This window comes from Artibeus jamaicensis, unplaced genomic scaffold, assembly GCF_021234435.1.
Source record: "Artibeus jamaicensis isolate MK-2021 breed Jamaican fruit bat unplaced genomic scaffold, CSHL_Jam_final contig_1128, whole genome shotgun sequence".
In the NCBI taxonomy this organism is placed as follows: domain Eukaryota; kingdom Metazoa; phylum Chordata; class Mammalia; order Chiroptera; family Phyllostomidae; genus Artibeus; species Artibeus jamaicensis.
Genome location: NW_026521220.1, coordinates 1,178,900 through 1,204,918, shown reverse-complemented (window position 1 = coordinate 1,204,918; position 26,019 = coordinate 1,178,900). Strand labels below are relative to the sequence as shown.

The window sequence follows — 26,019 nt, the reverse complement described above, 5'->3', positions numbered from 1 at the left end:
CTCAGTGGGTGGACCTGGAGGCAGTCTAGCTTTTCTTTCACATACACGGCCCAGGGGACCCCTGGTGTCCCCCGTGTGCACACAGGTGCTTCTGGAGAACACGCACTGACCTGCAGCTGGGGGCCATGAGCATCTATGTTCGATTTCCTGTCAGCTGCATGCAGCCTGCTCTCTGGAGCAGCAGGACTAATTTATAACCCAGCGACAGGCCACTGTCCCATTCCCAAGTCTGCCCTTCCTTGGGTCACTGATGCTCAGACCTTGTGGTCCCCAAGAGTACATGTCCCCTTGTGGCACTGAGTGAGAAGCCAGAGAGCCCACTGGTGTCACTTGCCTGTCATGAAGCTCTGGTCCCCATTCAGCTCATTTCATGGACCCTGGACTCCTGAGCCTCAGCTTTCCTTGGTGGCACTTCTGACTTGGAGACCCCTGAGCCCACTCTGCCATCCTGGTTCCCACTCCTCTGAGTCTGCGCGTGCTGGAACCCCTTCCTCAGCCTCCAGCGAGGAAACAGAGACCCCTGACGACCAAGGAGGGTGAGGCAGGTCCGCGGCTTTGGCGTGATTGCCCGGGGCTGGAGGGGGACCAGGCGGGGCAACCCTCCACCTGGGAGAGCACGGGGACCCTAACCCCGACCCCAGGTCTCCGCCCTTGGAGCTCCTCCCAGGTGCGCTGCAGAGCCTGCAAATGCTGGACCAGAAAGGTGCTTGTAATGGGGACCCCAAGTTGCCCCTCAATTGGTGGCAGGGTGGAGGGGCTTCTGGGATTGGGGGCAGGAATGTTCTGGAGCCCAGGCAATCCCTGAGCAGGCTGTAAGTAGTCATCGCTGGCCCTGCCCTCCCTCCAACCAGGCCCCCTCTCGTCCCCCTCTGGTTCCCTCCCTGTGCGGGAAGGGTCCTCCACCGGCCCCACAAGGAGAGTGAAACCGAGTGTGAGGCTGAAGAGGGGCGGCAGGGGCGGAGCCAGTGCTTGTCTGAGTGTGTGTGACATGTGTGGATGTGGCATGTGTGTGTGAGTGAGTGTGAATACAGCTTGGTGGTTGATACTCATTCCTCTCCAAGCTGACACACACACACACACACACACACACACACACACACACATGCTCAGGGTCCAAGAAAAAGCAGAGTGGGATAGTAAAGCGGTAAAAACACTTTATTCAGACACTGTGGCAAGAGGGAGAGAGACACAGTACAGAGTCAATTTGGCTCAGTTCCGAATACAGCGTGGGCCAGCGGGGATGCACACAGCCAAAGAGCAGGCTAGGGGTCTGTGGACGGGAAATTACTAGAAGAAAACATCACGTGAGGAGGATTTCTGGCCAAGCCAGCCCAACAGGATTCTTTGCGGAAGGAATTCCCCAGGTGACCAGACAGCTCTTCCACGGATCTCTCTTCCGTGCCCCCCATGTGGTGGCGGCTGGTGTTCACTGCTTCCCCACCCATCCTGTATTCCCTTTGCCCTTGGCCCTGGTCAGGGTTATTAGTCTGGTGGGCTGGCCCCAAACCTTTATTCCCAATGGCCTGGGCCATGCGTGTTCCTGCCTGGAGGAGGTGGCTACACTCTGCATGAACTGTCATCTCGGGACACAGAAGGACCTTGATGCTCCCGGGGCTCCCAGCCCCCACAGGGCAGGAGCCCCGCGGTGCCCCTAAGAGTCACGAGATGCCCAGTGGCCTGAAGGTGGCTTCTTGTTGTCTCCCTGGAAGAGGTATTCCTCTCTTGAGACCTGAAACCTCTACACCGCCGGCAGAGCCCAAAGTTCCACTTACAAGGATGGGACGCGCGTCCTTGCTGGGGGAGTCCCAGGCCCGAATGGTGAATAGCAGGAGAGAGGAACGGTGCCAGGAGCTGGGTTTCTGGGTACGTTGTCCTGGTTGGTCTCTAGCATCACCGCGTGGTTCTCCAAGAACATAATCTGCACCTCAGGACTTTGACGCCTGCCAGTACTTTCTATGTAGCCCAGCACGTGTGCATGCAGAGAGCATCCTGCACGCGGAGCACACTCCGTAGGTGGCCGTGAGGTTGTTCGTCCACTGTCTTGTCCAAGCCTTCTCTAGCCTTTCCTATTCATGGTCTGCTGATTCCACTAACGACAGACACAGATTGTGGAAATCTGGTGGCACCCACGCACCCAGTAGGACTCCCTGAATTTCACCTCCTGGGGCCCCATGTCTGGACCTGGGTTCCCCCGGGGGCAGATCTGGCTTCAGGTCTGCAGAATGGCTCAGGCCAAGGGGAGGAGGAAGAGACACTAGACCTGCTCATGGGGGCAGGCCAGGGGGACACGGCTGCTGGGCTTCCCACAGGTCAGTGAGCCCCAGGCAGGGCGGAGTGTCCTGCTCCATCTGTGCCCTGGTCAGGCTCATAGTGTCCCCTGGTGGCTTCCTGCTCTGGGTGACGGGCTGTGCTGAGGTGTCAGGCAAGAAAACCCTGCTGTTCCCCAGCCTGGCCCTCCTTTATCCCATGGGTTGGTGGGATTTTTTACTCCCCTTTCTCCACGTTCTATGGGGAGGCGAGCTCCTACCAATGTTCTCACCTGAGAACATGAAATGACAAGGTACCAGTTACAATCTTGAAACTGACCTATTTAATTCTTCCATGAACCAGCCTCCCCTCAAAATTCCTGCTCAGCCCCAGCTCCCATCAAACAGGGAAGAAAACAAGGGCAAGATGAGCTTTGGCCATTGTTGGGGTCTGCCCAAGGCCTGGAGGGGGGTGAGGGCTCCGGCAAAACCACATGTGGGGTGCTTGTCAGTCAGTTTTTAGGAGATATGCAAATATGCCAGGTATGGAGATGATGTGTGAAAGTGTTAACAGTGACACTGTGAGACATAAGACAGTCACATGATCTTGCTCTATCTATCCTCTCATTCTCCACTAACTGAAGTGCTGGCCGTGAGCCTAAACTTGGCCTTCTTCCCTGACTCACCTGTACCTAACGCCCAGACTACAGCACAGGGCTGGGGAGGGGCATGGTAGAATGTCTGGCTTGAGAGGTGCTAACCTAGGAAGAGAACTACCCCTCTGTGACCCGGCCTCTTTCCATGGGTGAGAAAGGGGTGTCCCCTAGAGACAGAGGAAGGCATGTTTGGGAAATGGGGGAGCTCAGTGTGGCTGGAGCATGGGGACCCTGGCGGGACGGGCGGTGTCAGAGCAGGAAGGGCCGGCAGGACACCTCCTCACTTAGGTTTACATAGACACAATGGGAGTGTGTGAGGAAGAGAGTGACCCCACCAGGCTGCAGATGGGAACCATCACTCTGCCTGCCTAGGGGAGGAAGGATGGAAGGAAAGTCAGGCAGGAGATGGGAGGCAGGAGAGGTTGCTGTGCAGCTGGAGGGCAGCAGCCTCGGGTGGGAACAATCGTATGGGATGGGGAGGGGGCTTTGAGTGACATTAAGGGCAGGACTTGGGGGACTAATGAATGAGAAGGTAGAGGAGGTAGCATTTATTCCTGGCTTGAGATCAGCAAGGGTGGAGGAAAAAGCAGGGTAGAAAGAGGGTTGAGAAGTACCACTGATGAGCAGGACAGGTGGGCGGAAGTCCAGCGTTCACACAGCAAATGCTGGTGGAGGGCTGTGAGTGCCACTCAGCAGGGTGTCGTGGTGGCCAGTGAAACCTGCAGGCCTCTCCCCTGCAGGGCTCAGTCAGGTAGAAGGGGAGATGACAGGGAGGAGGCACACACTCGGGGCCAACAGCAGGGAGAGGCAGTGGGGCCCTAGGATAAGATGCCCATGTACAAGATCCAGATAAAGCCCCACCGGCTTCCAAGAGGGGAGCCGGGCTCCCTGCCAACCCCCACTATGTGCTGGGGACAGCTCTTTGCTTGAGGGTGCCTGTGGCCCCGGGAGAGGTCCAATCCTGGAGTATACATTGTGCTGCCACCTTTCCGGGGAGATGAGGTTTAGGCTCCAAGTGGATTAAGGAGGCAGCACACTACTGCATGGCAGCTTATGACCCCCCCCACCCCTCGCTTCTGGGGTTCCAGGTACTGTACCTAAGCGAGACCCACAGGGAAGAAACAGAGGTGCTTCTGGTAATCTCTAGGGGAAGAAGAGCTAGCTAGCCTGGCTGAGGGTAGCCACAAGGGAAGCAGGGATTGAAAGCCAGCAACACTTCGAGTTCGAGATCACACAGCCTTTCAAGTGCTTACAGGCACCAGCAGAGGGCGCTGTAGACCTCAGAGGGAGAAGACCCAAGGGTAGGAAGCACCTGGAAAGCTTGGTGGTGGGCAGACGGTGGGAGGTGACCAACATTCGAGTGTCTCTAGCACAGGGCCCCGCCCCCACCAGCATTCCAACAGCCTGTGTTGCAGAAGGAATGGCCCATCCCACGACACCCCAGTGTCACAGTCACTTGGTTTCTTGGGTTATCACATGTTGAAAATGGCGTTCTTCGATAAGAAAAGGGTTTCTCTTTTCCCACCTCCAGTAAATCCATGTATTGGCATTCTGGCAAATATACCCATTTTGTGGGATGTTTGCAAATGTCTGCTCATGCCCAAGAGCTGAGCAACTCTGAGCGGATTAAAGCAATTTGGTTTTCACCTTAGCCAGCAGTGACTAAACCCACTTGCCACCTCTGAAAAGTTCTGGCAGCACCGGGCTGGAGCTCCAGCCCGGCATCCAGAAGCGCTCTTCCCCATGACTTGCAGGTGGAGCTAACACAAATCGCCACATTTTTGGTAAGTCATTAGCCTCTGTTTCCCCACCTGTAATAAAAGCGGCCACAAGCGACCAGCTTCTGGAACCTTTTCAGTTATGCCCTCCCCTGCCACAGGAGGGGGTTAGGGGAGAAAGAGAAAGTTGGGGAGAACTGGCCTGGGACAGACAGGTGAGGGGGGTGGGGGGGTGTAAGATCAGGGTCCTCGCTTCTCTTGAAATGACTGTGGGGTCACTCTGGGGGGGTCTGTGATGCCTAATTCTTTGCTACACCTGGCAGTGTTTGCTAAAAAGCAAAGTACAATGTAATGTTCTCTGTTACATTCAAAGAACTTTAGGAGTCAGAATAGAAAGTTCAATATTTCTAAGTACTAATAGTGCAATCTATGCCCTCAGTATGCCACGCAAGTTTATTTTCATTCCTCCTCTGGGCCCCACAGGCTGCGAGGTGGCATCATTCTTCTGCATCACAGCCAAGGCCACGGAAACCAGGGGCTGCAATTTGAAGAGTGGGCTTGGGGCGGAGCCTGGCACTGAGGAACGTAAGGAGGCACAAGTGCGCCCAATGGCAGGCTTCCAGTCTACCCAGAAATGATATTCCACACACGAACGAGCATGGCCTTTTGGGGTTGAATGAGTTAGCAAATATGAAAACATTAAAATAAAAATTACGCCTTACTCTAAACAACAATGTTAACGGCGGAACTTCTTACACAAGAAGGAAGAGAATTATAGAAAGGATTAGAAAATAAAAATCAACAACTTGGTATTTATAAGTTACAGAGAAATAGCAAAATATATACACAAATTTAAAAATTAAAATGCTGAGCTCAATAAACTCTCATGCAAATGCAAATCAAGAAAAGCAAAGGATTTGGAAAAGAGAAGTGTGAGCTAGAAGCCGTACGAGAGGCAAAGAGGGCAGTGAAAGGCACAGTTTTTCCACAGGTCACCGTCAATACACAGACCCCAGGTACCGCGGTACTTACCGACAATGTCCACCCTGCCCGTGTCTCCAAAAAGAGCTGTGGTGACTGCATGGCAACACAGCAACACCATGCATGTAAAAGAGGAACCGAAATGGAAGGGGAACAGAAATACGCAAAGAAAAAACACAAAATCTCACTGCAATTAGATCAGGTAAATGAGTGTTCGTAACTATTTTGGCGTTGCCCTTGAAAAATGTGACTAATGCTACAGACCCCTTTCCCAGAATGATTCATTCATACACATACATCCACGGAGCTTTATTCAGCCCCTAGCGGTCCACAGTGTCTAAAAGCCCTGTGTGTTCACAGGCTCCTAGGCCGTCCATGGACCCCAGGCCCAGAACTCTGAAGTAAGCAAAACTCAGAGAAAATATGAGTTTCAGTAAAATCGTTTAAAAACTGACTTAACAAATAAAACTGATGGAGTAAGAACACATTTCTCGAGAGTACACAAATGCTTTATAAAAACTGATAATATATTCAGGCCTGACAAAGTTCTATGGATACTTCGAAATGTTGACACCACAATACAGTAAGAAATAACAATGACTTAAGCATTTGTCACTTGGGAATACAAAAAGTCATAACAACATTTGGGCCAAAAGGAAATACCTAATATAATAACAGAAAATACCACATGTCAAACTTGAGTGCAGAAAAGGCCCTCACTATAGGGGAAAAAAAAAACACCTGTAGATCAAAGTACCCACATTCACTAGAAACATTAAAAATGATTAACTAATAATTAATCTTAGAGACATAAACTATTAAGACAAAACAGAAGAGAATACACGTACTTTGACACAACAACTAGTGAACAAGACCAAGAGTTGGACTTGTACGTACAACACTCGAGATCTGCCACGAGGAAAAGAAAGACGACAGAAACAACTAAATTCAAGAACGATTAAATATTACCAGGGCCATGTCTCAAAACATTACACTGGGAACCTAAATAAAATGGAAAGAATTCAAACATGTAATGAAACAGTGAAAGAAATTGACCAGAAGGAACTAGGTTCTGCTCGCACTTCCAAAGGTGAGAGGTCCCTGGTGTTCCTGTGATTACTTGAAACTGTCAACCCTTCAGAAAGGGGTTTTCATCCTGCAGTTACATCAACTATCAAAAGGAAGGAAGGAGACAGGTGGGGGAGGATGAGAAAGTGCAAATCCCAAAACGCGAGAACGGCATAAAAGGAGTCGAGAGAAGCTGGGACCGAGTTGAGGACAGGCCGCACCATGGCTTGCTTAGAGAGCAAGGTGAACGGGACTGGCTGAAATGGGGGTTTATGTGCAGAAAAGCCCTGAAAGGCTGGTTTTGAGGGGAGCAGTGACATGTGCAAAGTGATGCTTTAAAAAATTCGATTTGGTTCTGGTGCATGGAAGGATGTGGAAGGAACGCTCTGGTTTCTCCTCAGGTCCTGTAAATGTTGTGCCTTTTACAGCAGGACGTGGAAGGAAACAGATGACACCTGACAGGGATGAGGTGAGAGGCCACCAAAGGAGATGGGGGCAGGTGGCTGCTGTCACCTGCACCAAGCAGGGGGTCTCAGCATTCTCTCCTCCCTCTTGGTAAATGGCTATGATGCCCAGGCGCCCAGGTGGCAGGTGGAGAAGCAGGTCCCGGGGCCCCAGGGGTGCTAGTTTAACGTTTCACACACTCACACAGCAGAGGGCAGACCGGGAGAGAAGTGATGTCCCCCACCACCTTTTAAAATCTCTGGCTACTGTCTTGGCCAGAGAGCTTAGTTGGTTGGAGCATTAAAAATTTTTGTTGTTTAATAATAAAATCAAACCTCTGGCTCTCGAGCCCCACTTACCAAGTAACAACCACGGCTCTCCCATTTTAGTCATCCGATTACATATAATAGCCAAGCTAAGCTTCTGATTAGCTGGAATTACCAGTGTCACCCTGATGCATTCATGTAATTCCAGCCGTAATGTTTGGAAAACTTCAAAATAGCTCAGACTGCCTCCTCCCACACTAGCCGGAGAAGCCTGGGGGGAAAGCCAGTACCAATGATCCCCAGGGCCACCCGAAGGCCTGAGGGCCCAGGACAATTACCAACTAGCCAGACCCTGCAGCATCCCTGCCAGAGCCCACTCCTGGGGGACTGAGGTGCAGTGGTCACCTTCAAGCTCTCCTCAGTCCAGGCAAGCCGGCCTGACTTTTGGGAGATGCTGGGGCTGCGTGGTGCCCAGCACAGGGCTCACGGCCTGGATGTGTGCAGGGACACATAACCACCGAGGAGCTTTAAAAACACCCCTCCCACCTCTGGGGATGCCCACCGACTGGTCCACATGGGACCCACCCCTGGCTGAATACCAGTTGGCAGAGGGGAGGACAGAGAGATGTGCAGGGACACAGACTGCACTGCCACCGAGGGGTGGCTCGGGATGGCCCCAGGCAATGTCTGTGTGCGGGACAAACACAGGGCAGCGCAGCCCGGGTGCGAGCCTGAGGGAGTATGGGAAAGCCTGGTTTAACGAGGGACTGCTGCAAGCTCTGCTGTTTCGGGGACCAGATGGGATGTCTCTCCAGGCTTCAGGGACAGTGTCTCCAGTGGGGCAACCACACTCAATCACCAGTTGTCAAAGCACTTTCACATGGGGCCTCATTCTGAATGGAAGCCTTGCTCCAGTCCTGAGAAATACGTGGCCAGGCCCCACCATCCCCGTTTCACAGATAGGAAAGCGGAGGCTTGGGGCTTCCTCAAGGTCACAGAGGTAGGACAGAACCAAGACTTGGACCCAGAGGTCTGAACCTCTGATTGAACCACCCTGCTTCCGGAGTTCCCTCTACCCCTGCCCGACCCCAGCGTGACCCCGCATTGGAAGGTGAAGAGGCTGCAGAGCCGCCAGCCCAGAAACACACGCCCTGCTGATGTCCAAGGCACACTGAGGTCTCGGAGGCCCCGGGTCTTGTGGAGGGCCTAGTCCCAGAGAGCGCTCTGCCTCGGGCTGGGCTGAGTCAGAGCTGGGCACCAATACCCTCTGGCCTGCAGGACGGAACCTCTACTCTCCTGGGAGAGAGGCTGCCCTCAGCCTCAGAACCCGATTAAAGGACCACACCAGGGCCTCACACCCTCACCCTCAGTCCCAGAGCCAGTTCTTCCAGACTCTCTACACCCTGTTCTCCACCAGTGTCCAGGGCAGGCAGAAGATTCTGTTTTGTGGTGAGGTAACTACTTTTTGGATTCATTTTTTCTCCAGCTAATTTGGACTGTGAGAATTGTTACTCTCCTAAAAGTGCCAGACTCTAGCCTGATGTCGAAGGGTTCTCACCTGACATTTTCATGGGTTTAACTCAGCTTTCTCCCTCCTTACATTTACTCCTCCTCTGAATTCCGGAATAGAGGAAAACACTAAATAGAGGGAAACACAATCAGCTTCAAAGGCTTGGAAGTCAAATGTGAGAACGAGAAAACTGAAGGCCCTTCTCAGGCGCACAGCCACTCTGGCGGCCTCCTACCCCCCACCCCCTTTCACTCAGTAACCCCACTGGCCCCAGGACTCCTGGCCACGAGGGGGCCTTGCTGTGGTTGTGGCTGTTCGGGGGCACCCAGGTTCAGCTCTGTTATCCGGAAGGTGGGCGGGGGCCTTGTGGCCAAAGTGACCAGGTGCAGGTTCGGCCTGGGAAAGGCTTTGGAGCTTTGGTGTGAGCCCCTCCTCCTAGAGCTTCTCCCCCGCGTGGATTTTCTGATGCCGAATGAGGTGTGAGCTTCCCCTGAAGGACTTGCCACACTTGTTACACTCGTAGGGCTTCTCTCTGGTGTGGGTTTTGTAATGTTCGATGAGGGCCGACCTGTGCCGGAAGGCTTTCCCACACTCGTTGCACGCATAGGGTTTCTTCCCCGTGTGGATCCTCTGGTGCTGGATCAGCGCAGAGCTGTGGCAGAAGGCCTTGCCGCACTGGCCGCACTCGTAGGGCTTCTCCCCCGTGTGGATCCGCTGGTGCTCAATGAGGGAGGAGCTCTGGCTGAAGGCCTTCCCGCACTTGTGGCATTTGTAGGGTTTCTCCCCGGTGTGGGTCTTCCGATGCTCAATGAGGTTGGAGCTCTGGCTGAAGGCCTTCCCACACTCTTCACATTTGTATGGTTTCTTCCCCGTGTGAATCCTCTGGTGCCGAATGAGGTGGGACCGGTGACAAAAGGCTTTCCCGCAGAGATCGCACTCATGAGGTTTCTTTAGGGTGTGGATTTTCCGATGCTGGCTCAGGCCCGAACTCTGGTTGAAGGATTTCCCGCATTCCTTACACTGATAAGGCTTCTCTCCAGTATGGATTCTCTCGTGTTTTCTGAGACTTGAGCTCCGGCTGAAATCCTTCCCACATTCCCTGCACTCATAGGGTCTCTTCCCAGTGTGGGTTTTCTGATGTTGCGTGAGGGCCGAGCTCTGGCGAAAGGCTTTTCCGCACTCTGGGCATTCATAAGGCTTCTCCCCGGTGTGGATGATCTGGTGTCTGAGCAGGTGCGAGCTCTGGCTGAAGGCCTTCCCACACTCACAGCACTCATAGGGCTTCTCCCCCGTGTGGATCACCAGGTGTCTGAGCAGGTGTGAGCTCTGGCTGAAGGCCTTCCCACACTCCCGACATGCATAGGGTTTTGGTGGCTGTGCCGTTCTGTGAGGGTCAGTGGGTCCCAAGTCCCCCCTCCCTACTAGGTCACAGTCATGTTTACTAGGTTCTTCTTCACCATGGATTAACTGACACATACTAAGGTCTGATTTCTGGAGGAAGGTTTGGCCAAATAGCTCATCGTCCTGAGGTTTGTTTACTTGGGAAAGACCCTGAGGCTGAACAGGGCTCGCACACAGACTGAAATTCCCCTCGTAATCATCATGTTCCTCACTTGGCTCCCCCAGCGGGATCTCCTTATAGATGACGGCCATTTGCTCTAAGCCTCTTTCCTGAAGAAATGCGTCCCCCAGGTCCTCCTCTGGGAAGAGTTCTTGGTGCATCTCTAACCCATCTTCAAACACAAAGGTCTCCCCAAGCTTGGCTGCTGGGGGAACCTCCATTGTGGATCTAGTATCACCCCCAACGACTGTATTTCTTTAACAATGTTCTTCGGGGCACTCTTACTTTTCTTACAATCTGAAAAGAAAACAGGAGTGTTGTCAAGCTGGCAGTCAAGCGCATACCTAACACAGGCCTCCTCCCTGAGCCAGAAACAAGGGTAGATACAACGAAATAAGTATAAGGAACAATATTCCGCTTGAGATGATCCCCACCGAGTTAGAGAGAAGTTTGACTTAACAGAAACAATTGCAAAAAATACAGAAAATACAGGATCGAGCACCACAGTATGGAGTCCACTCTAAATGCTGAGGATGTTCAGAAAGGTGGGCTAGAGCAGGAAGCGGAGCCATATGGAGAAGGAGCAGCGCCCCGACTACCGGAGGGCGTAGGAGGTGGGGTTTTGTTGGTGGGGGGTGGAGAGAGAGAGAAGGAGAACACTTTCTTCCTTCTGGTGCCCCAGCCAAGAATGCTGGGAGTCAGCCTAGACCTTCCTCTCTCACCCACATGTCCTGTCCTGTCCACTTCCTGAGGCTTTACTGAAAGGGTCCCTGCCTCTCTGTCCTCGCTGCCATTCTGCAGCTCAGGCCTCAGTGCAACCCGTGACATTATTTCGATACTCACCTCCCAACTGGCTGCGTATCTCCAACCTCCACTCCTTCCTCTGCTCTGCTCTCTACATCGACACCAATGACAAAGACCCAAAGCACAGGCCTGACCCTGTCACATCTTGTCCTAGGATCTTGGGACAGCTCAGCTCCTTCACAGGCCCTTCCAGCCCAGCCCTACCTCTCCTTTTACACACCCCTAACCTTCCAGCTCAAAAACTCATTTGCTCTGCTGTTTCCTCCACCTACCAGGTCCCTCCCCCTTCTCAAACTGCCACTGGCTCATCCTTCCAGACTCACTCCAAATGTTTCCTCTCCTCTTCACCAGCAGACTGATGGAATCAGGCACAGCCCCTGGTGACCTGTGCGGTGCACACGTCCACCGAGCAGTCACCACCATGGCAAATGTGGGCTGACAGGACCCTCCCCACCGCTGCCTGTGAGCTCCTCAGGGCGAGTCCTGTGCTCCTTCATTTAGGAAGCCCCAGCCCCCAGCATGAGAAGACAATCTCTACATACACATCTGTTGAATTACTAGATGATTGAATGGAGGAAAAGCCATCTGGTTTTGTGCTAGAAATGACTGTCACACTTGAACCCTTTACTCAAAAAAAGGCAATTCTCTGGGAGATATAAATAAATCAAATAGACAAAAGTATGACTGCTCCCGTTGAAGGGGGTGGTTTTGTAGGAACAAAGAAGTGGGCTGAACACTCCCACTTAGTCCCCCATCACTGTGGTGTGGTGGCCCCTGAGGGAACCTCTCGGGACCCCATCTAGAAACTTCTGTGCAGCTAAAGGGAAATTCCCCAGGTACCATAATGATGACAGCTCATGTTTCTCAGTCATCTACCTGCTCTGTGCTGGGTACTGCTAGGCCTTTTACAAGCAGATCTCATTTAATCCTCACAACTCTATACAAAGGTGCTATTATCCTTTCCCTGAGGCTTAGGGAGTAATTGGCTCAAAAGAAAAATAGATTAAATTAATCAGAATAGTCACGATGGATCCCATTTCTATTTGGAAATATGTTTAAATGAATTTTCAGCCACCTTAATGAGTCTTCTTTGCTCCTTCTTTACCTCCTCTTCAGCACCCACAATCTCCAGCCCTCCCAGTTCTCCCACTCGCCTCATCATATCTACCACCCCTCCCCACCCCACCCCAGTCACATCATGCTCCTCCTCTAGCTCTGCCTGTGCCTATGTGGCTGAGACACTCTCCATCTACAGTGGGCCTAAGGACAGACATCACTTCTGCTCTCTGACCAGCATCACATCCCTCACCAATGTGCACTTCTGCAACCAGCCACTGATTCCTTCCTGCCCATTCCTCCTCCTAAAAATGTTCGATGTTGCCAAGGAAAATCATACGACTATGTGATTTCAAGTTTCCAGTTTCAGCTGGAACTCCGGCACTCAGTTCCAGCGTCCAGTGACCTCCTCACTGCCAATCCCTCTCCTCTCAGCCCTCGCTTCCCCACCCTTCTGGCACCACTCGTCAATACCTCCTTCTCCAAACCCTTCATTTTAGAGGTTGCAAGCTGGCAGCCAGGGGATCCCGCCACAGACACGTTTAGTCTGGCTCTCAAAAGAGTTTGGCTTTTCCTTTTTGTTTGACTTCGCTGCCAATTTAGAAAACTCAGTAGGTTTCTGGCTTTCTCTTGATAAACTGGAAGATGTGAGAACATGGGCCCGCCCCTTACTAAACCCACCTTGCCTACCTGGATGCCTCAAGGCTTTGAGCTTGCTGGACAAATCACCCGCACTCCCACGCCCCCACTTTATTCCCTTGGTTTCTGAAAGGTCCCCCCGGCCCTCAGTCGTCATGCCTTTAGATTCCTCCTTGTTATCTGTGGACTGCAACTCTCCTTCCACCCACCTGTTAAACCACGGTGTTTCCAAGGTTTCCTCTTTAGGAGTTTTCTGTTCCCACTAAGTACCACCTACACCCTGAAGTCTCCATTCTGTTAAAAAAAAAAAGTTGGCAATCCTTTACTGTCCTCAACGATGTTTTAAACGTTTTTGGACCGAAAATCCAAAGGTTTGGAACCCCATGTTTCGCACTTCCCTCGGGCCTTCCCGGCTCCTCCAGCATCCGTCACCCCATTCTCTAGGGAGCCCACAGGGCCGGGCACCAAGCAGACCCACGGTCCGGGCAGGATTCCCGACTGGAGGACAGCCAGCGGCCGCGGAATAGCACACGCAGCCCGGGCGGCGACACCGGTACCCCAACATGCTTCCCACCAATTGGGACGCCCGCACCCCGGACCACCCGAGGGACAGGTGGGAACACCGGCTGATGTGTAGCCACTCACCTGGGCCTGGGCGGAGCCGCTCACCTAGGTCGGGGCGGGGCCGCGGGCAGGCGGGGCGGGGCTGCACCTGAGCTGCTCCAACCCGCGGCCGACCGGCCCCGCTTCCCGGCAGCTGCTGACGCGGAGCCCTTGGCGGCCCGAGAGCCCGCAGCCCCGCCCCCAACCCGCGGGCACTTCCGGGACTGCTCTAGGCCGCGCGGAGGTTCACGCGTCTCTGTGGTCCTGTCGCACGGGGAGTCTCCGCGCTTACCCTCCCTGCTCCAGGGCTCAAGGACAGGAATCTGGGGAGTCTCTCCAGTCCGACGCAGTGGCTCCGGGTTGCCCCCAAAGTGCATCCCGGCTGGGAGGAAAACGGCTGGGCAGGCGCCGGCAGGACTGCAGGGGAGGAAACAGGCTGCCGCAGGCAGCAGGCCCAGTGCTCGCTGCCCTTTTCCCTGGAGGTGGGGGCAAGCCAGGGACCTCTGGGGCGTCTGGGGTCTTCAAGAGAAGAAGGGGATTCTAGAGTGGAGCCCGTCACTTCTCATAGGCCCAGGGATCCTGTAAGGACTCATGCTTCCTGGTTCATCTGCCTGCCCACCCTGCCATCACAGAGATGGAGGGGAGAGGAGGAGCCGGCTGAGGGCCTCCCAGATGACCGGGAGAGTAGGCCAACCCTCTCTGGACTGAGAGAATTTGAGGGATGGCGTCCAGGCATGGGACACTTCTTAGGGGAACCGGGAGGGAAGACGGGTGTGTTCTTGAACACCCCACCCCACTCCCAGACACTGAGCTTTGCTTCTGATGACAAGACTTGCCTCCCCCCATCCCCAGTGCTGCCTCTGGGCCCACCTGCATGTGCGACTCCCCCCACCCCGGGCGGGTGGGGGAAACTGCACAGCCCTCTCATGGGAGATCAGAAGGACACGTGTTCCTGAGAGGGGGGATGCTGTCCATTCTGCCCCTATCATCTGCCCATCTGTCTCAGCACCCTTCGTCCAGGTTCTCAGGTGCCTCTGAGTGCCCTACACACGCGCACACACTCACACCTGTCACCTGCCTCCCTGCCCCATCAAGGAGTAGGCAGGGACTGTCCCTCCCCTACCTAGCAGCCTGGTCTCCATGGGGGCCCAGTTGTCACCGAGTGAGCATTGGACCACAACCAGCCATGCAGAGCTGGGAGTGGCAAGGGCTGGTTCCTTTTTTCTCCCTCCAGCACTTTGGGTCACAGGAAGGCCAGGCTACCCATCTGAGCCCCTTGGGGGCCAGTGGAGGGGCCGGACCCTGCCCCAAGGGTCCCAGATTCTTCCTCTTTTGCACCAAACCCCAGAATGCCCTCCTCCTCCTCCCAGACCAAATGCAATCACTTTTTCAGCAGCAATCTCATGGCCTTTTGAATAGTTATTGTTGACATGCCAGATATTATTAGCCCATTTTACAGAGGAGGAACATCAAGGCTCAGAGAAAGTTAGAGAGGGACCTAAGGTCAAGGACAGAAGTGGGAGACAGACAGGAGGCATTCATCCCACACCCCACCCCTAAGATATGTAGCCCACGGAGCAGTAATAATCTGCATCATCCTCCGGCTGCACGGGGCTGATGATCAGGATGCCGGCATTGTGGGCTGCATCTGTGGCTGCCGAGAAACGATCCGGGATGTCTGGGGAGCGGTGGTGATCCTCCTCTGAACGGTAGTAGAGGAGAAAGCGGGGGGCACTCCCTGCTCGCTGCTGGTACCAAGATACTCCATGGTCTCCAATGGTGGCATGACGAGGGCTGATCATGCAGGATAGTTGGGCCACTTGGCCTGGGAAGACCAACAGTGCCTCTGGCTGGGTCAGAGCTGCCTGGGAGACTGAGAGAGACAGACGTGCTCAGGCCTGGCCTGGGCCCCTTCTCTCCCACCCCTGCCTCATGAAGTCTCGGTCAGACTCCCAAACAATTCCTGTTCCTGAAGGCCCTTCTGCTGCCATGGTGTCGGCACTGGGTGGGGTACTGAGATGGCAACTCCTAAGTCCCTGTTAGCGCCATGTTCCCAAGGATCTGTGTTCAGTGGAGGGCCTAGAGTTTACAATGTGGGATGGTGGCCTCTGGTTGCTTCTGTTGCTCACTCTTACCCCTCGGGGCACTGAAGACCCCTGGCCCCTTGGTCGGACTGGCTCTTTCACACCCTGGCTATAGACTCAGCCCCTCCAGGAAGTTTCCTGGGCTGTACCACCCATCAGCTCAGCCTCAGATGCTGGGGACCTTCCTGGAGTTTGGTTGTTCCTGAGACACTGTGAGATGAGGACCAGCCCACACCAGCTTTCCCTGTGAAAAACTCAAAAGGTGACCTGTTCTAGTCCCTTCTAAAACCCTAAAGAGTCAAAATTCAAAGGGATCCTGGTGATCTCATTCAGAAATGGAGAAACTGAGCCCCACACAAAGAAGTGACTTGGCCCAGGTCTAGAGCAGAGCCACCTGTAGCTAGTTCTCCCTTCCACCTCAGAGCCCCTTCTAGAATCCTCCCACGGCTCACATCTATTTGCTCCCTTGCAGGAGGCCTCTGCAGCCAGTGCCATCTCCCACGTAACCCCAGGTGAGCCAGGCCCAGGGAGGGCTCACCTGCCAGCAGGTCTCCAATCAGAAGGAGGGCCAGGTGCCACCAGGCCATTGTGGCAGCAGGGAGGCAGACAGGAGTGTTCTGTTGGGCGTGCTCCAGGTGCTTTAGGGCACTAGCCGGGGAGGCTACTGGGCCACAACAGGGCATGCAAATCAGCCCATTGATGGGTGGGGGGAGGCAGTGGTTGGGCCCCAACCACCAGGCCCCGTCTTCCCAAACGTGAGCATCCTGACCTCACAGGGCCTTCTGAGAACAGAAGCTGAAAGCCACACGTGCAATGCAGAACGGGCTGCTTTTACACGGAGGTGTGCCTCACATATGATAAAGTGCACAAATCTTTGAAGTATGGCTCGATGATTTTGTAGATAAAATACATATATATACACACACACTCACATACCCCTGTAACCTCTACGCAAATCAAAATTTAGAACATTTCCATCTCCCCAGAAGGCTCTCTCATCCCCCACCACTTTCCCCCACCCCCAACCGTAAGGACCATCATTATGCCTTCAATCACTTAGGTCAGTTTTGCCTGCTCTGGAACCTCCCATAATGAAATGCGAGTGTATCCTCTTTTCTTCCTTCTCCTTTTGTTCAACATTATGGCCATCATCCAGAATGTGAGTGATGTTTAATTCGTCCTAATAGCCATGCGTGATCCATTGTGTGAATTAGTTTACCCATTATCCTGTTATTTCCTGTGCTTTCCAGCCCTTGGCCTTTACAAATAAAACTGCTGTGAACGATCCTGTCAGTGTCTTTGATGCACCTGTGTTTTCATTTCTGCTGGACAGACACCCAGCATTAGAAGGGCCTGGGGGTAGGAAATGCGTACGTTCAGCTGTGGTGGATACCGTCAGCGCTCCCATCAGTGGGTAAGTGACTCACATCTTTACCAGCCTTGATGTGGTCAGTGCCTTGATTTGCCAGATGGAGCAGAGCTGACTGGCTTGGATTCAGTTTCCTCATCTGGAAAATGAAGATAAGCATAGTGCTGGCTCAAGAGCTGTAAAAATGCAAAGACAGGACTGTGTACCCCCTGCCAGGCACAGCACATTTATCAATCACGTTGTTTATTTCCTGCATTCTGATGCTTTAACATCTGGGGCCTTGCTGACCTAGAGGGCTGACCCTCCCAGGGTTAGCCAGCTCCTAGAGATACTTTCCAAATGCAAACCAAGCAACCCTGAGCCCGCACTCCCACCTACCTCCTTTATTGGGCTCTCTCTATCCTCCTGCACTAGCCACCCAGGTACCGGCCAATCAGTAATAACCCTACACCCCCATACCCTCTGAAATTACTCTTGAGCCTGTTCCTTCCCTCTGAAACTCCAATAAAGGCTGTGGACCCGTTTCCCCCTATCCCTGTGTCTCCTGATGATCCTGGTGCTTCCCCCATGTGACCCCCTCCCTAGGGACACAGTGTCCCCCCCTCCTCTTGGGGACTGTAACAAACTGTTTTCTCCATGGCCATCATCTACTGCTCTGCCAGCCTTACCAGACCTAAATAATATCATAAAACTAATCGAAACAGTGCACTCTCATTATCTCGCAGCCTGAGAGCTCCTTTGGGGGATTGTTATAAACACCCCCCCGCCCACACGGGTCCCAGTGCACTCCTGACACCCCCACATCTCCACAACCCTCAAGATAAGAGACCCCCCATCTGCACCAAAGGCAGAGCTCCCTGACCACAGCGACGGTTGTCAGAGCTGAGGGTCCAGGACCCAGAGGGGCTGTTCCTTCAGAATCTGGCTGCAGCCACCCCTGAGCTGTGTGTGGTTCTGCAGGACTCGGGGCCCCAGATACAGTGGTGTCCCCGGCACAAAGTGGCCTGTGTTTAAATAAGTTTGGGAAATGCTGTTTGTTTCCACAGCACTGATTCTGAGCACTTGGGGAAAAGGGAGCTGGCAAAGGTTGGGTACCCTGACTGGTGGGGCTCTTGGGTGGTGGGCAGGAGACAGAACTGGAGAGAAGAGATGATAAGGGAGGAGGAAAGAGGCAGGATGATAAAGTGAGAGGAAGAGGGAGAGAGAGAAGTCAGGGGAAGGTGGGGCACAGGTGGAGAGGCAGAGAAACAACACGAGAACCCAAAGAAAGAACAAGGGAGATGCAGCGCGGAGGGGAGGGAGGAGAAGAGGGAAGGACAGACAGATAAATACGAGACAGGGAAAGATGGCGAGATGGGGGCAGAGAGCGAGAGAGGTGGTGAGAGGGACAGCCGTGCCTCTGGGAGGTCTGGCCACAACCAGACAAAAGAGGGACAAGGAAAAACGGTGCGGCCATGCTGGAAAACACTGGCAGTTTCCCGCGCAGTTAAACATAGTCTCATCATCTGACCCAGGAATTCCTCCCGTGGTGTTTATCCCAGAGAAATGAAAACACTGAGTCACACAAAAACCTGTAGGCAAATTCTACACTGGCTTTATCATAATCGCCAAAAACTGAAAACAACCCAAAACAGCAGGTGAATGGATCAACAAACCGATCAACACACAGAGAACGAGACTCCCCCAAAGATCAAAAGCAACAAACTCCATACATACATGTAGTTATATGTGTGCAACTGTACATGTAACTACACGTATAACTGTGTCTGTGTATGGGAACAGACCCCTGATACAGCCGACAGCCTGAGTGAGTCTCAGATGCATTCTGCTGTGTGAAAGAGGTAGGACTCGAAGGGTCCCGTGCTGTGTGAGTCCCTTTATAGGACGTTCTGGAAAAGGCAGTGCTTGCCAGGGGCTGGAGCTGACTACAAAGGGGCATGGGGAAATTTTGGGAAGTGATGGAAATGTTCTGTATCCCAACTGTGGTGGTAGTTACATGAGATTTGTCAAAACTCAAAATACTAAACAGGGTAAATTTTACTGTATATAAATTTTACCTCAAAGTTAACTTAAAAAACCCTACAAGAACAGAAGAAGATAGGGGAGGCTGGAACAAGGAGGAAGGCAGAGGGAAAGAACAGGAGCAGGGGGCAGAGAACGGGCCTTGAGTTGGTGGGGAGCCTGCAAGGTTGGTGAGGACCCCATGTTGGCCAGGGCCTGGCCAGCTACCAGCTCACAGGGGTGAGCTACTGCCCCCAGGAACCTCCCCCACTTTCAGTCTGGGAGCTCAGTCTCTACTGGTGGGAGAATGTGGTCTCTGGATGTCCCTGGAAACCAAGGCTCCAGGCCCCACTGTAGCCTTACCTCAGATCTGGTTACCAGGATACTGAGGGGAAGGCATTTCCTGCCTGGATGTCTTGGCAGCTCCCACTACCATGGAGACCGGCTCGGAAGCTGGGAGGGCCTGTCTCCTCCTGCTACTCTGACCTAGCCAGCAGGAGGAAGAGGAGGCCAAGTAGGGACTTCAGCCCAGGCTCACCCACCCATCACCTACTCGTCACCCACGGATCCACCCACAAACACATATAACTAGTAGATCTCAGCCCCAGTTCTTTCCTTAGTCAGCCATTGGGGTACCAAAGCCCCCACATCTGTTTTCTCTCCCCTGAAGCCATGTTTATCACGGTGATGTTTGGAGGTAAGTAAGGCCCCGGGTTCCAGCAGATGGGTCCGGAATGGTACACTCAGCTTGCTGCCCTCTGCCCTGGGGAGAGGGTGGAGGCAGTGCGGGGAAGGAGATGGGGGTTTTGGGGAAGGACCTCTCTGAGGAAGCAGAACTAGTGCTTGGAGCGAGTCCTGGGAAGGGAAGAGCCAGGCTGGGTACCAGGAAACCCACACGGGCCCCTCTCCCTAGAGCATCTGCCATGCTGCTCTCACGGAGGGTGTTTTTAAACTGCGTGATCTCTTGACTACTGTCAGTGGCCTTCAAAGTCCAGGGTGCCTCAGGCACCTGAACTCTAACCAGCTGCAATTCCCAAGCCTCCGGTGGGAGAGGGTCCGTTGTGGGCAGGAGGCTGTCCAGTGCGGGAGGCATGAGTTGTGCACCCATCGCTACCATCTGGAGAGCTGGCTGATGCGGGGTACAGTTATCTATTCTGCAGTCCTACTCCCTGCTCTGATTAAGAGATGGGAGAACCACTATGCTGTATACCTGAAACTAATATAAAATAATATTGAATGTAAACTGTAATTGGAAAAAAGAAAAGAAAAAAGTTAACTGCTTAGTGGGGACATTGTTTACTCTTGGGGGTGACAAAAATATTTTAGAAATAGAGGTGATGGCTGTACAACTCTGAACATACCTATGAATGCCACTGAATCATATACTTTGGTTAAAATAATGGATTTTATGTTATGTAAATTGTACTTTAACAAATCACTTAAGTAAAAAAAAAAAAAAGGGAGGGGAGAGAGAAATGGGAGAAGCATACAGTCCCAGATTGGGGGGAAATAGAGAGGCTCATTCGCTCACCTCTGCTCCTTCCCCACAGCTGGCTGCTGGGAGCTGGTGAACCCCTGGTGCAGCCTGGAGACTCTCACTGCCCACCTAAGGCAGAGGGGGCGGGCGCTTCCAGATGGTGAGGGGCAAGGAGGGGTGATGGGGTGGGGGTGCAGGGCTGCAGGCATGGGTACCAGCCCTGTGCTGCCTACCTCCCTGCCCTCCCAGCAACCGTCGCCCTGCTGGGCCAGGATGGGCACCTGGTGATCCTGAGCAAAGACTTGGAGGAGGGGGCTTCCCAGGCCCCCTCCACAGGCGGCGCCCTGCTGCAGGAGCGTGGGACCTATGTCCTCGTGCAGATCATTAGTAAGTGGAGCCCAAGACTTGTTGGCCGCCACTTTGGCCAGAACCTAGCCCTGACCCTTGTACCCAATGCCCGGCCCTGACCCCAGCCTGAGCCGGCAAATAGGTTTACAGTGAGAAGCAGGGGCCAGTAAGGAGCCTTTCTTTTTACCTCCACAGATGGGGAGGGTGGGGCCCCCACTCGCTATGAGTCCCTACTGGAAAACCTGGAAGACTGGTGTCCAGAGTTAGCAGGTGAGTATCACAGTAGAGCCCTGGGGTGGGGAGGAAGCATCTTCTCCCCAGCCCCAACAGGCAGGGCTTCCTGGGCCTTCCAGAGGAGCTGTGCTGGCTGTCAGGCCTACCCCCAACAAGCAGCAGACGGAGGAGACGTACTGGCACTCGGCGTGGCCACCAGGAGCAAGGCTCTCCTTCAAGGCCCCAAAGGCTGGGCTCCCTGCTGTCCAGGACCCACTAGCTGGGACCAGGAGCCAGGTGAGGAGGAGACATGGGTACCTGGGGGGACAGTCACACCCAGAGATGGGACCCTTTCCCGGGAGACAGACACCCGTGTACTGAGAGAGGTAGGAAACCCCCATGACACAGGCACATATACATGAAAGATGGAACATACTGTCCCCAGCAGAGACAGGCGCCCGGCATGCCACTGGAGTGTAAGTGCCCCGGGGCAAGAACATCCTCAGTGCCCGGGAGATGTGGCGTAGGGCCCGGCATTCAGGAGGTGCTCGACGCAGAACTACGAAATCAATTCCATGAAGGCCACAGCACACGTGACGGTGGGGGCCCCGTGACTGGGCACACCACAGTCTAGTGGCCAAGCTGGACTCAGATCCAAGGAGGCTGGCCGTGACCTCTGCCTCGTGTGATCAGACCCAAAGGGCCCAGCAGCATTCCTCTTGTGAAATCCTGAATTATTGAGCTGTATCAGTAAGAAGGGCAAAGTCACACACAGGATGTGAGGCCGCCAGGGGCCCCTAAGATGTGGGTGCAGAGAAGGGGATCCAAAGGCAGAGACAAGAAGGGTGGAGGAGGCATGCACCCCTGAGAGAGACAACTAGGATCCTAGCTTCCAAAGTCAGATGACCTTGAAGCCACCTGCTAACCCCTTACCGGCCACCTGACTGCCCAAGGCTGTGGGATTATAACAGGGCTCCTCCCTCCCCACCCAGGAGGTGAATCATCGCTACCACCCCTTCAACCACGATGGTCCCAGCAGACAGGCCAGTGAGAGGGCACACAGGAGGCTCTGGTCTAAAATAAACTCTTTTAATTGCACATTTGTGTCTCAGGTCACCTGTGGGGTGAGAAACCCTCTCTTTACTCCCAATCCCAGCTTCATGGGTACATTCTGGCATCGTAGTCTGGCTGTCGGTGAACGGGCGGAGGTGAGTGCAGAGCTGGCTGCTGAATCTGCTCCAGTCTGCACCACCGGCGTGGCCCGGTCTCTTCAGGGCAGGGAGCTCAGTCCTATGAAGGAAGGGGTGGCACAGGCTGGTGGTCAGCCCACAGGTATAGGAAGAGGGGCTGCCCCTCCCAGCCCCTGCCTGGGTCGGAGGGCAACATGCTCACCGTGGTTGTATTTGCATTGCTTCAGGGCCTCGCTGAAGCCCTCGCACAGGGTCAGGTCACTCTGAGTGGTGGAGCAGTCCAGGAACTGCTTGATCTCGTAGGCGCAGGGCCCCAGTTGCAGAGGCTGGGGGGCAGCGCGGGCCGGGGCCTGGGGTGGCGCAGGAGGCAGCAAAGTCAACTCAAACTGGGGGAGCCACCTGCCCCTCCCACCACCCCAGCCCAGGGGCCCCAAGGGTCCCAGGCAGGCTGAGTGACCCAGGACCAGCAGACTCAGCTCCATGTGTTACACAGTGTGAGCCCACAGCCCTCTTAACGCCACCCAGCAGACGACAGACAGCATCTCCCTGCTGCCTCCTATTGGGCGTCTTGGGCAGGTGGGAGAAGACTCTAGAAAAGCCCAGTGAGTGCTCTGCTGGTACTCTTGGAATACGAGCCCCTCCCCCACAAGTTCTAGGGACTTCCTGGTTCAGCCACATTGATCCTCATCACCCTTGACCCTGCTCTAAATCTGCTTTGGCTCAGGACTGGTGGGGCGCCCAGTGGAGGAGAGGCCAGTCACCAGCTACCCTTTGCCCTTGGGCCCAGGGACTACAGTAGGGAGAGGGGAGACAAGAGCTTCAACACCCCTCCCCTCTACTAGGGTTAGGTGACCTCTGGCTAGTGTCTGAGCCCTAAGGGCCTGGGCTGCCCCATCTCTAAAGGGCTGGTTGGCATCTGTTCCTGAGAGTCTAGGGACCTTGGCCTCAGGGAAGGGTCTGGGAGAGCCTGCCAGCTGTACTCCCTGCTCCGTGGCCTTCAGAGAAGTGGGCCTCGGTTTCCCTGGAGTCTGTTGCTCACCTGCTGAGCGGCAGGCTGGGCGGGCTCTGAGCTTCCCCCGCTGAAGGCTCCAGTCAGGGCGCTACCCACGACGTGTCCCACCGCAGAGCCCACGGCTACCCCAGCGGCCGTGGACGCCATCTGCGCCATCAGGCCCGGCTGCCCCGACGGAGCGGGGGCCGGCGCGGCAGCGGAGGGCGGCGGGTGAGCGGGAGGGTGGGCAGAAGGTGCGGCAGTGCGGCTGCGGGGTGGGAAGTCGCAGGGTTAATCCTGGCCGGACCCCAGGCCAGAGGCCCGAGGTGCCGGCAGCCCCTGGAAATGCCCCCTTTCATCCTCCGGTCGTGTGGGCGACCAGTCTCAGACACGTGGTTGTGATATTTCCCTCTCCTCCCCCATACCCCCCCCCCCCGCTAAGATGGCGCGGTAGTCGCCAAGGTCACATTATTACGTCCTTGAGGGAGTACCCGCAGATCCCGAGCCCTCTCCCCAGGGGTCCCCTGTCCCGCTCACACCTGGCTGGCCGGGCGGACACGCTACGGCTCCCCCGGGGCATGGTCGCGGCGGTGGGGCTCGGTTGAGCTGAGTCAGAGACCGAAACGGTGGCGGAGATTGTGTCTCCAGGACAGAGGTGGCACACTTTGTCACAAGCCGGCGCAAGGGGCGGAGCCTCCGGGACACGCCCCCGGGGAGGTTGGGCTCTGCTGCGGCACTTCACTCCCGCGGGTCCGCCGGGCGTACTCTTCCATCGTCCTCTTGTCTCAGCGACCTTTGCAGCTGGAAATGTGACTGTGCCCTTCCTGCGCTTGGCCTGCGTAGTGTGGATCCTGGGGATATGACCCGCTGTCGCAGGGGACGGAGAGTTTACGCAAGGACGACCGGCGTGTGCCTTCAAAGACCAGCACGGAGCTCAGAGAGTGTTGTCCGGTGCTCCAGGGCAGAGGAGACCGGGAGGCAACCGGCCGATGCCCGCCTGGGAGGGGGCACGAGGCGCCAGGCCGCGCTGTGTTCCTTCCTTTCCTATGAGACAGGGTATGCGGACTACTGAGTGGTGTCAGTGTCGCGCGAGTGGGGACAGCAGGACGGGGAGAGGGAACTAGAACGGAGATGAGGTGCCCTGGGGAAGGCCCTGCGGGACCGGTCTCCAGAATTCCCGCCAGGGGGCGTCCGGAACCCCTCTTCCACTCCTTTCTGGAAAAGTGCACTGCAAGCTCCGGCAGCCTGGCGCAGCACCCGGGTGCGATGAGGCGCCCCCCTCGTGGCCCTCCGCCCGGCCTGACGCCTCTGCCCCGCGAATGCAGCGCCACACACCGGCAGAGTTTACACGACATTCAAGCAGCGTGCCCATCCTGAAGTATGTGACCCGAGTGCCTAGAGACGCTTGTACACGTTGGAATCCTGTGACCTCTCCATTTTACCACCTTGGTTTCGGGCCGAGAGTAGGGCGGAGGTGCAGATTTAGGATGCTTCCCAGCACTTCAGGAGCTCCAGGTTTTATGGTCTTTTCTGAGTGACTTCGAAGTGGTCATATTATTACTCGAATGGGGAGCTGACTTCTTTACTTCACACTCCTATCACTCTTCCTTGTGTCATGGGAGGGGAAACTGAAGCCTGGTTGCACAAGAATCACGGGGAAGATGAAATCACCCATAGCAAAGGCATGGGGGGGTGTAATGTATACTCAGTTATGTGTGTGCAAGGCATTTCCAGGCCACACGTGCACTACCGTGTTATTACCTCTCACCCTGCCTGTGAAGGAGGGTCCTCCGTTGACCCCTGCCTGGGGGCCTGGGCCTCAGTTTTCTCCTCTCTCAGGTGGGGATTATCACACACTTCAAGGTGAAGTACGCATGTCGAGAGTGGGGCATTTTCTCCTCACAGACATGCCTGGTCCAACCTCTATTCCTTTATAGTCCCTGTCCACCTGTTCTCATTTGCCAGGTTCGCCTATCCTTCTAGGCTCTTCAGGGTCCTCGTCCTACAGGAAGCCCTCAGTGACCAGCTGACCTTGCTGAATGCTTGGTTAGTGTGTAATCATGGCCTGCCACCCTGGGTCTGCACTGCGGGGGGCTGTTACTTCAGCTCCCATGATCGGTGAACTGCAGGTTCTCCATAATTCATCCATACAGCCCTGGAGGCAGGTACTCAAGACCACTTAATAAACATTTTCATTGAAATCATTATGTATTTTCCTGTATATCAGAAAAACATATAATTAGCTCATCAAGTCCATGATTTCTTGACCAATATTGCCAAGAATGAGGCTGAAGTAAGTATTTCAACTTTTAAAAGTGAGTCACTTTAGAGAAAAAATTGCTAACAAGATTTAGGTAGGGAAAATCTCAGCAGTCAGCCATCTCGTCGCCCTCTAGGTGTCTCTGTGGAGCCTTCCTGGAGAAGCCGTGAAAGCTCTCCCGGCTGGGGCGGCTGGGGCGGGAGGGAGGGTTGACTCAGCCCATTGTCCTTTCTTTTCCCCCAGCCCAGGCCTAGGCTGGGTGTCCACGGCCTCATCTAGTAGCACTCAGGACCCTGCCCACCAAGACAAGAGCCACTGTCTGCTTTTTGGCTCAGCAGTGTTGCCATGACAGAGCAGATTGCCTGGGGAGGTGATAAGGCACCCAGTCATCACAGGGAGTGTGAGACTGGAGGACCCCTTCCAGCACTCGGAAACCACCTCCTTTAGGTCTCGGGAAGCTTGGGGAGCCTGTTAGTCCCTGATGAAGGGATAGCCTGGGCCCCCAGAGACCCCGTACCCTCTGACAAACCCTCC

At 54.6% G+C, this 26,019-nt stretch overlaps 4 protein-coding genes across 6 annotated transcripts; 1 reads left to right on the top strand and 3 right to left on the bottom strand.

Annotated features, from left to right (window-relative positions):
* Window positions 1-5,412: 5,412 nt before the first annotated feature.
* On the bottom strand, window positions 5,413-14,860 carry ZNF70 (zinc finger protein 70). 3 transcript variants are annotated; one of them, XM_037158760.2, is made up of 3 exons: window positions 13,595-14,860; window positions 13,159-13,243; window positions 5,413-10,747 (listed from the first exon to the last, which is right to left on the bottom strand). In XM_037158760.2, exon 3 carries the CDS (start codon window positions 10,669-10,671, stop codon window positions 9,325-9,327), a length of 1,347 nt encoding a protein of 448 aa, XP_037014655.2. In that variant the 5' UTR covers window positions 10,672-10,747; window positions 13,159-13,243; window positions 13,595-14,860; the 3' UTR covers window positions 5,413-9,324. The 3 variants fall into 3 exon arrangements, with proteins under 3 accessions (XP_037014655.2, XP_053520538.1, XP_037014656.2); XM_053664563.1 differs by having other exon boundaries at window positions 13,845-14,860; XM_037158761.2 differs by lacking the exon at window positions 13,159-13,243.
* Window positions 14,861-14,956: 96 nt separating this feature from the next.
* VPREB3 (V-set pre-B cell surrogate light chain 3) lies at window positions 14,957-16,284 on the bottom strand. Its single transcript, XM_037158763.2, has 2 exons — window positions 16,175-16,284; window positions 14,957-15,425 (listed from the first exon to the last, which is right to left on the bottom strand). The coding sequence occupies exons 1-2, from the start codon at window positions 16,221-16,223 to the stop codon at window positions 15,109-15,111; spliced, it is 366 nt and encodes a 121-aa protein (XP_037014658.1). The 5' UTR covers window positions 16,224-16,284; the 3' UTR covers window positions 14,957-15,108.
* A 3,173-nt stretch (window positions 16,285-19,457) lies between these two features.
* On the top strand, window positions 19,458-22,112 carry CUNH22orf15 (chromosome unknown C22orf15 homolog). Its single transcript, XM_037158815.2, has 6 exons — window positions 19,458-19,703; window positions 20,557-20,643; window positions 20,733-20,870; window positions 21,027-21,101; window positions 21,185-21,341; window positions 22,037-22,112. The coding sequence occupies exons 1-5, from the start codon at window positions 19,679-19,681 to the stop codon at window positions 21,322-21,324; spliced, it is 465 nt and encodes a 154-aa protein (XP_037014710.1). The 5' UTR covers window positions 19,458-19,678; the 3' UTR covers window positions 21,325-21,341; window positions 22,037-22,112.
* On the bottom strand, window positions 22,113-23,911 carry CHCHD10 (coiled-coil-helix-coiled-coil-helix domain containing 10). Its single transcript, XM_037158816.2, has 4 exons — window positions 23,765-23,911; window positions 23,274-23,493; window positions 22,437-22,584; window positions 22,113-22,334 (listed from the first exon to the last, which is right to left on the bottom strand). Exons 1-4 carry the CDS (start codon window positions 23,803-23,805, stop codon window positions 22,315-22,317), a joined length of 429 nt encoding a protein of 142 aa, XP_037014711.1. The 5' UTR covers window positions 23,806-23,911; the 3' UTR covers window positions 22,113-22,314.
* Between the last annotated feature and the right edge of the window lie 2,108 nt (window positions 23,912-26,019).

Bases quoted from the DNA above. Each gene is read 5' to 3' on its own strand.
- ZNF70 (XM_037158760.2), bottom strand. From the start codon at position 10,671: ATGGAGGTTCCCCCAGCAGCCAAGCTTGGGGAGACCTTTGTGTTTGAA.
- VPREB3 (XM_037158763.2), bottom strand. From the start codon at position 16,223: ATGGCCTGGTGGCACCTGGCCCTCCTTCTGATTGGAGACCTGCTGGCA. The intron at 15,426-16,174 runs GTGAGCCCTCCC...TGTCTCTCTCAG, and splicing joins GATTGGAGACCTGCTGGCAG to TCTCCCAGGCAGCTCTGACC.
- CUNH22orf15 (XM_037158815.2), top strand. From the start codon at position 19,679: ATGTTTATCACGGTGATGTTTGGAG. The intron at 19,704-20,556 runs GTAAGTAAGGCC...CCTTCCCCACAG, and splicing joins TATCACGGTGATGTTTGGAG to CTGGCTGCTGGGAGCTGGTG. The intron at 20,644-20,732 runs GTGAGGGGCAAG...CTGCCCTCCCAG, and splicing joins GGGGCGGGCGCTTCCAGATG to CAACCGTCGCCCTGCTGGGC.
- CHCHD10 (XM_037158816.2), bottom strand. From the start codon at position 23,805: ATGCCCCGGGGGAGCCGTAGCGTGTCCGCCCGGCCAGCCAG. The intron at 23,494-23,764 runs GTGTGAGCGGGA...CCCACCCCGCAG, and splicing joins GTGTCCGCCCGGCCAGCCAG to CCGCACTGCCGCACCTTCTG. The intron at 22,335-22,436 runs GTGAGCATGTTG...CTTCCTTCATAG, and splicing joins GCAATGCAAATACAACCACG to GACTGAGCTCCCTGCCCTGA.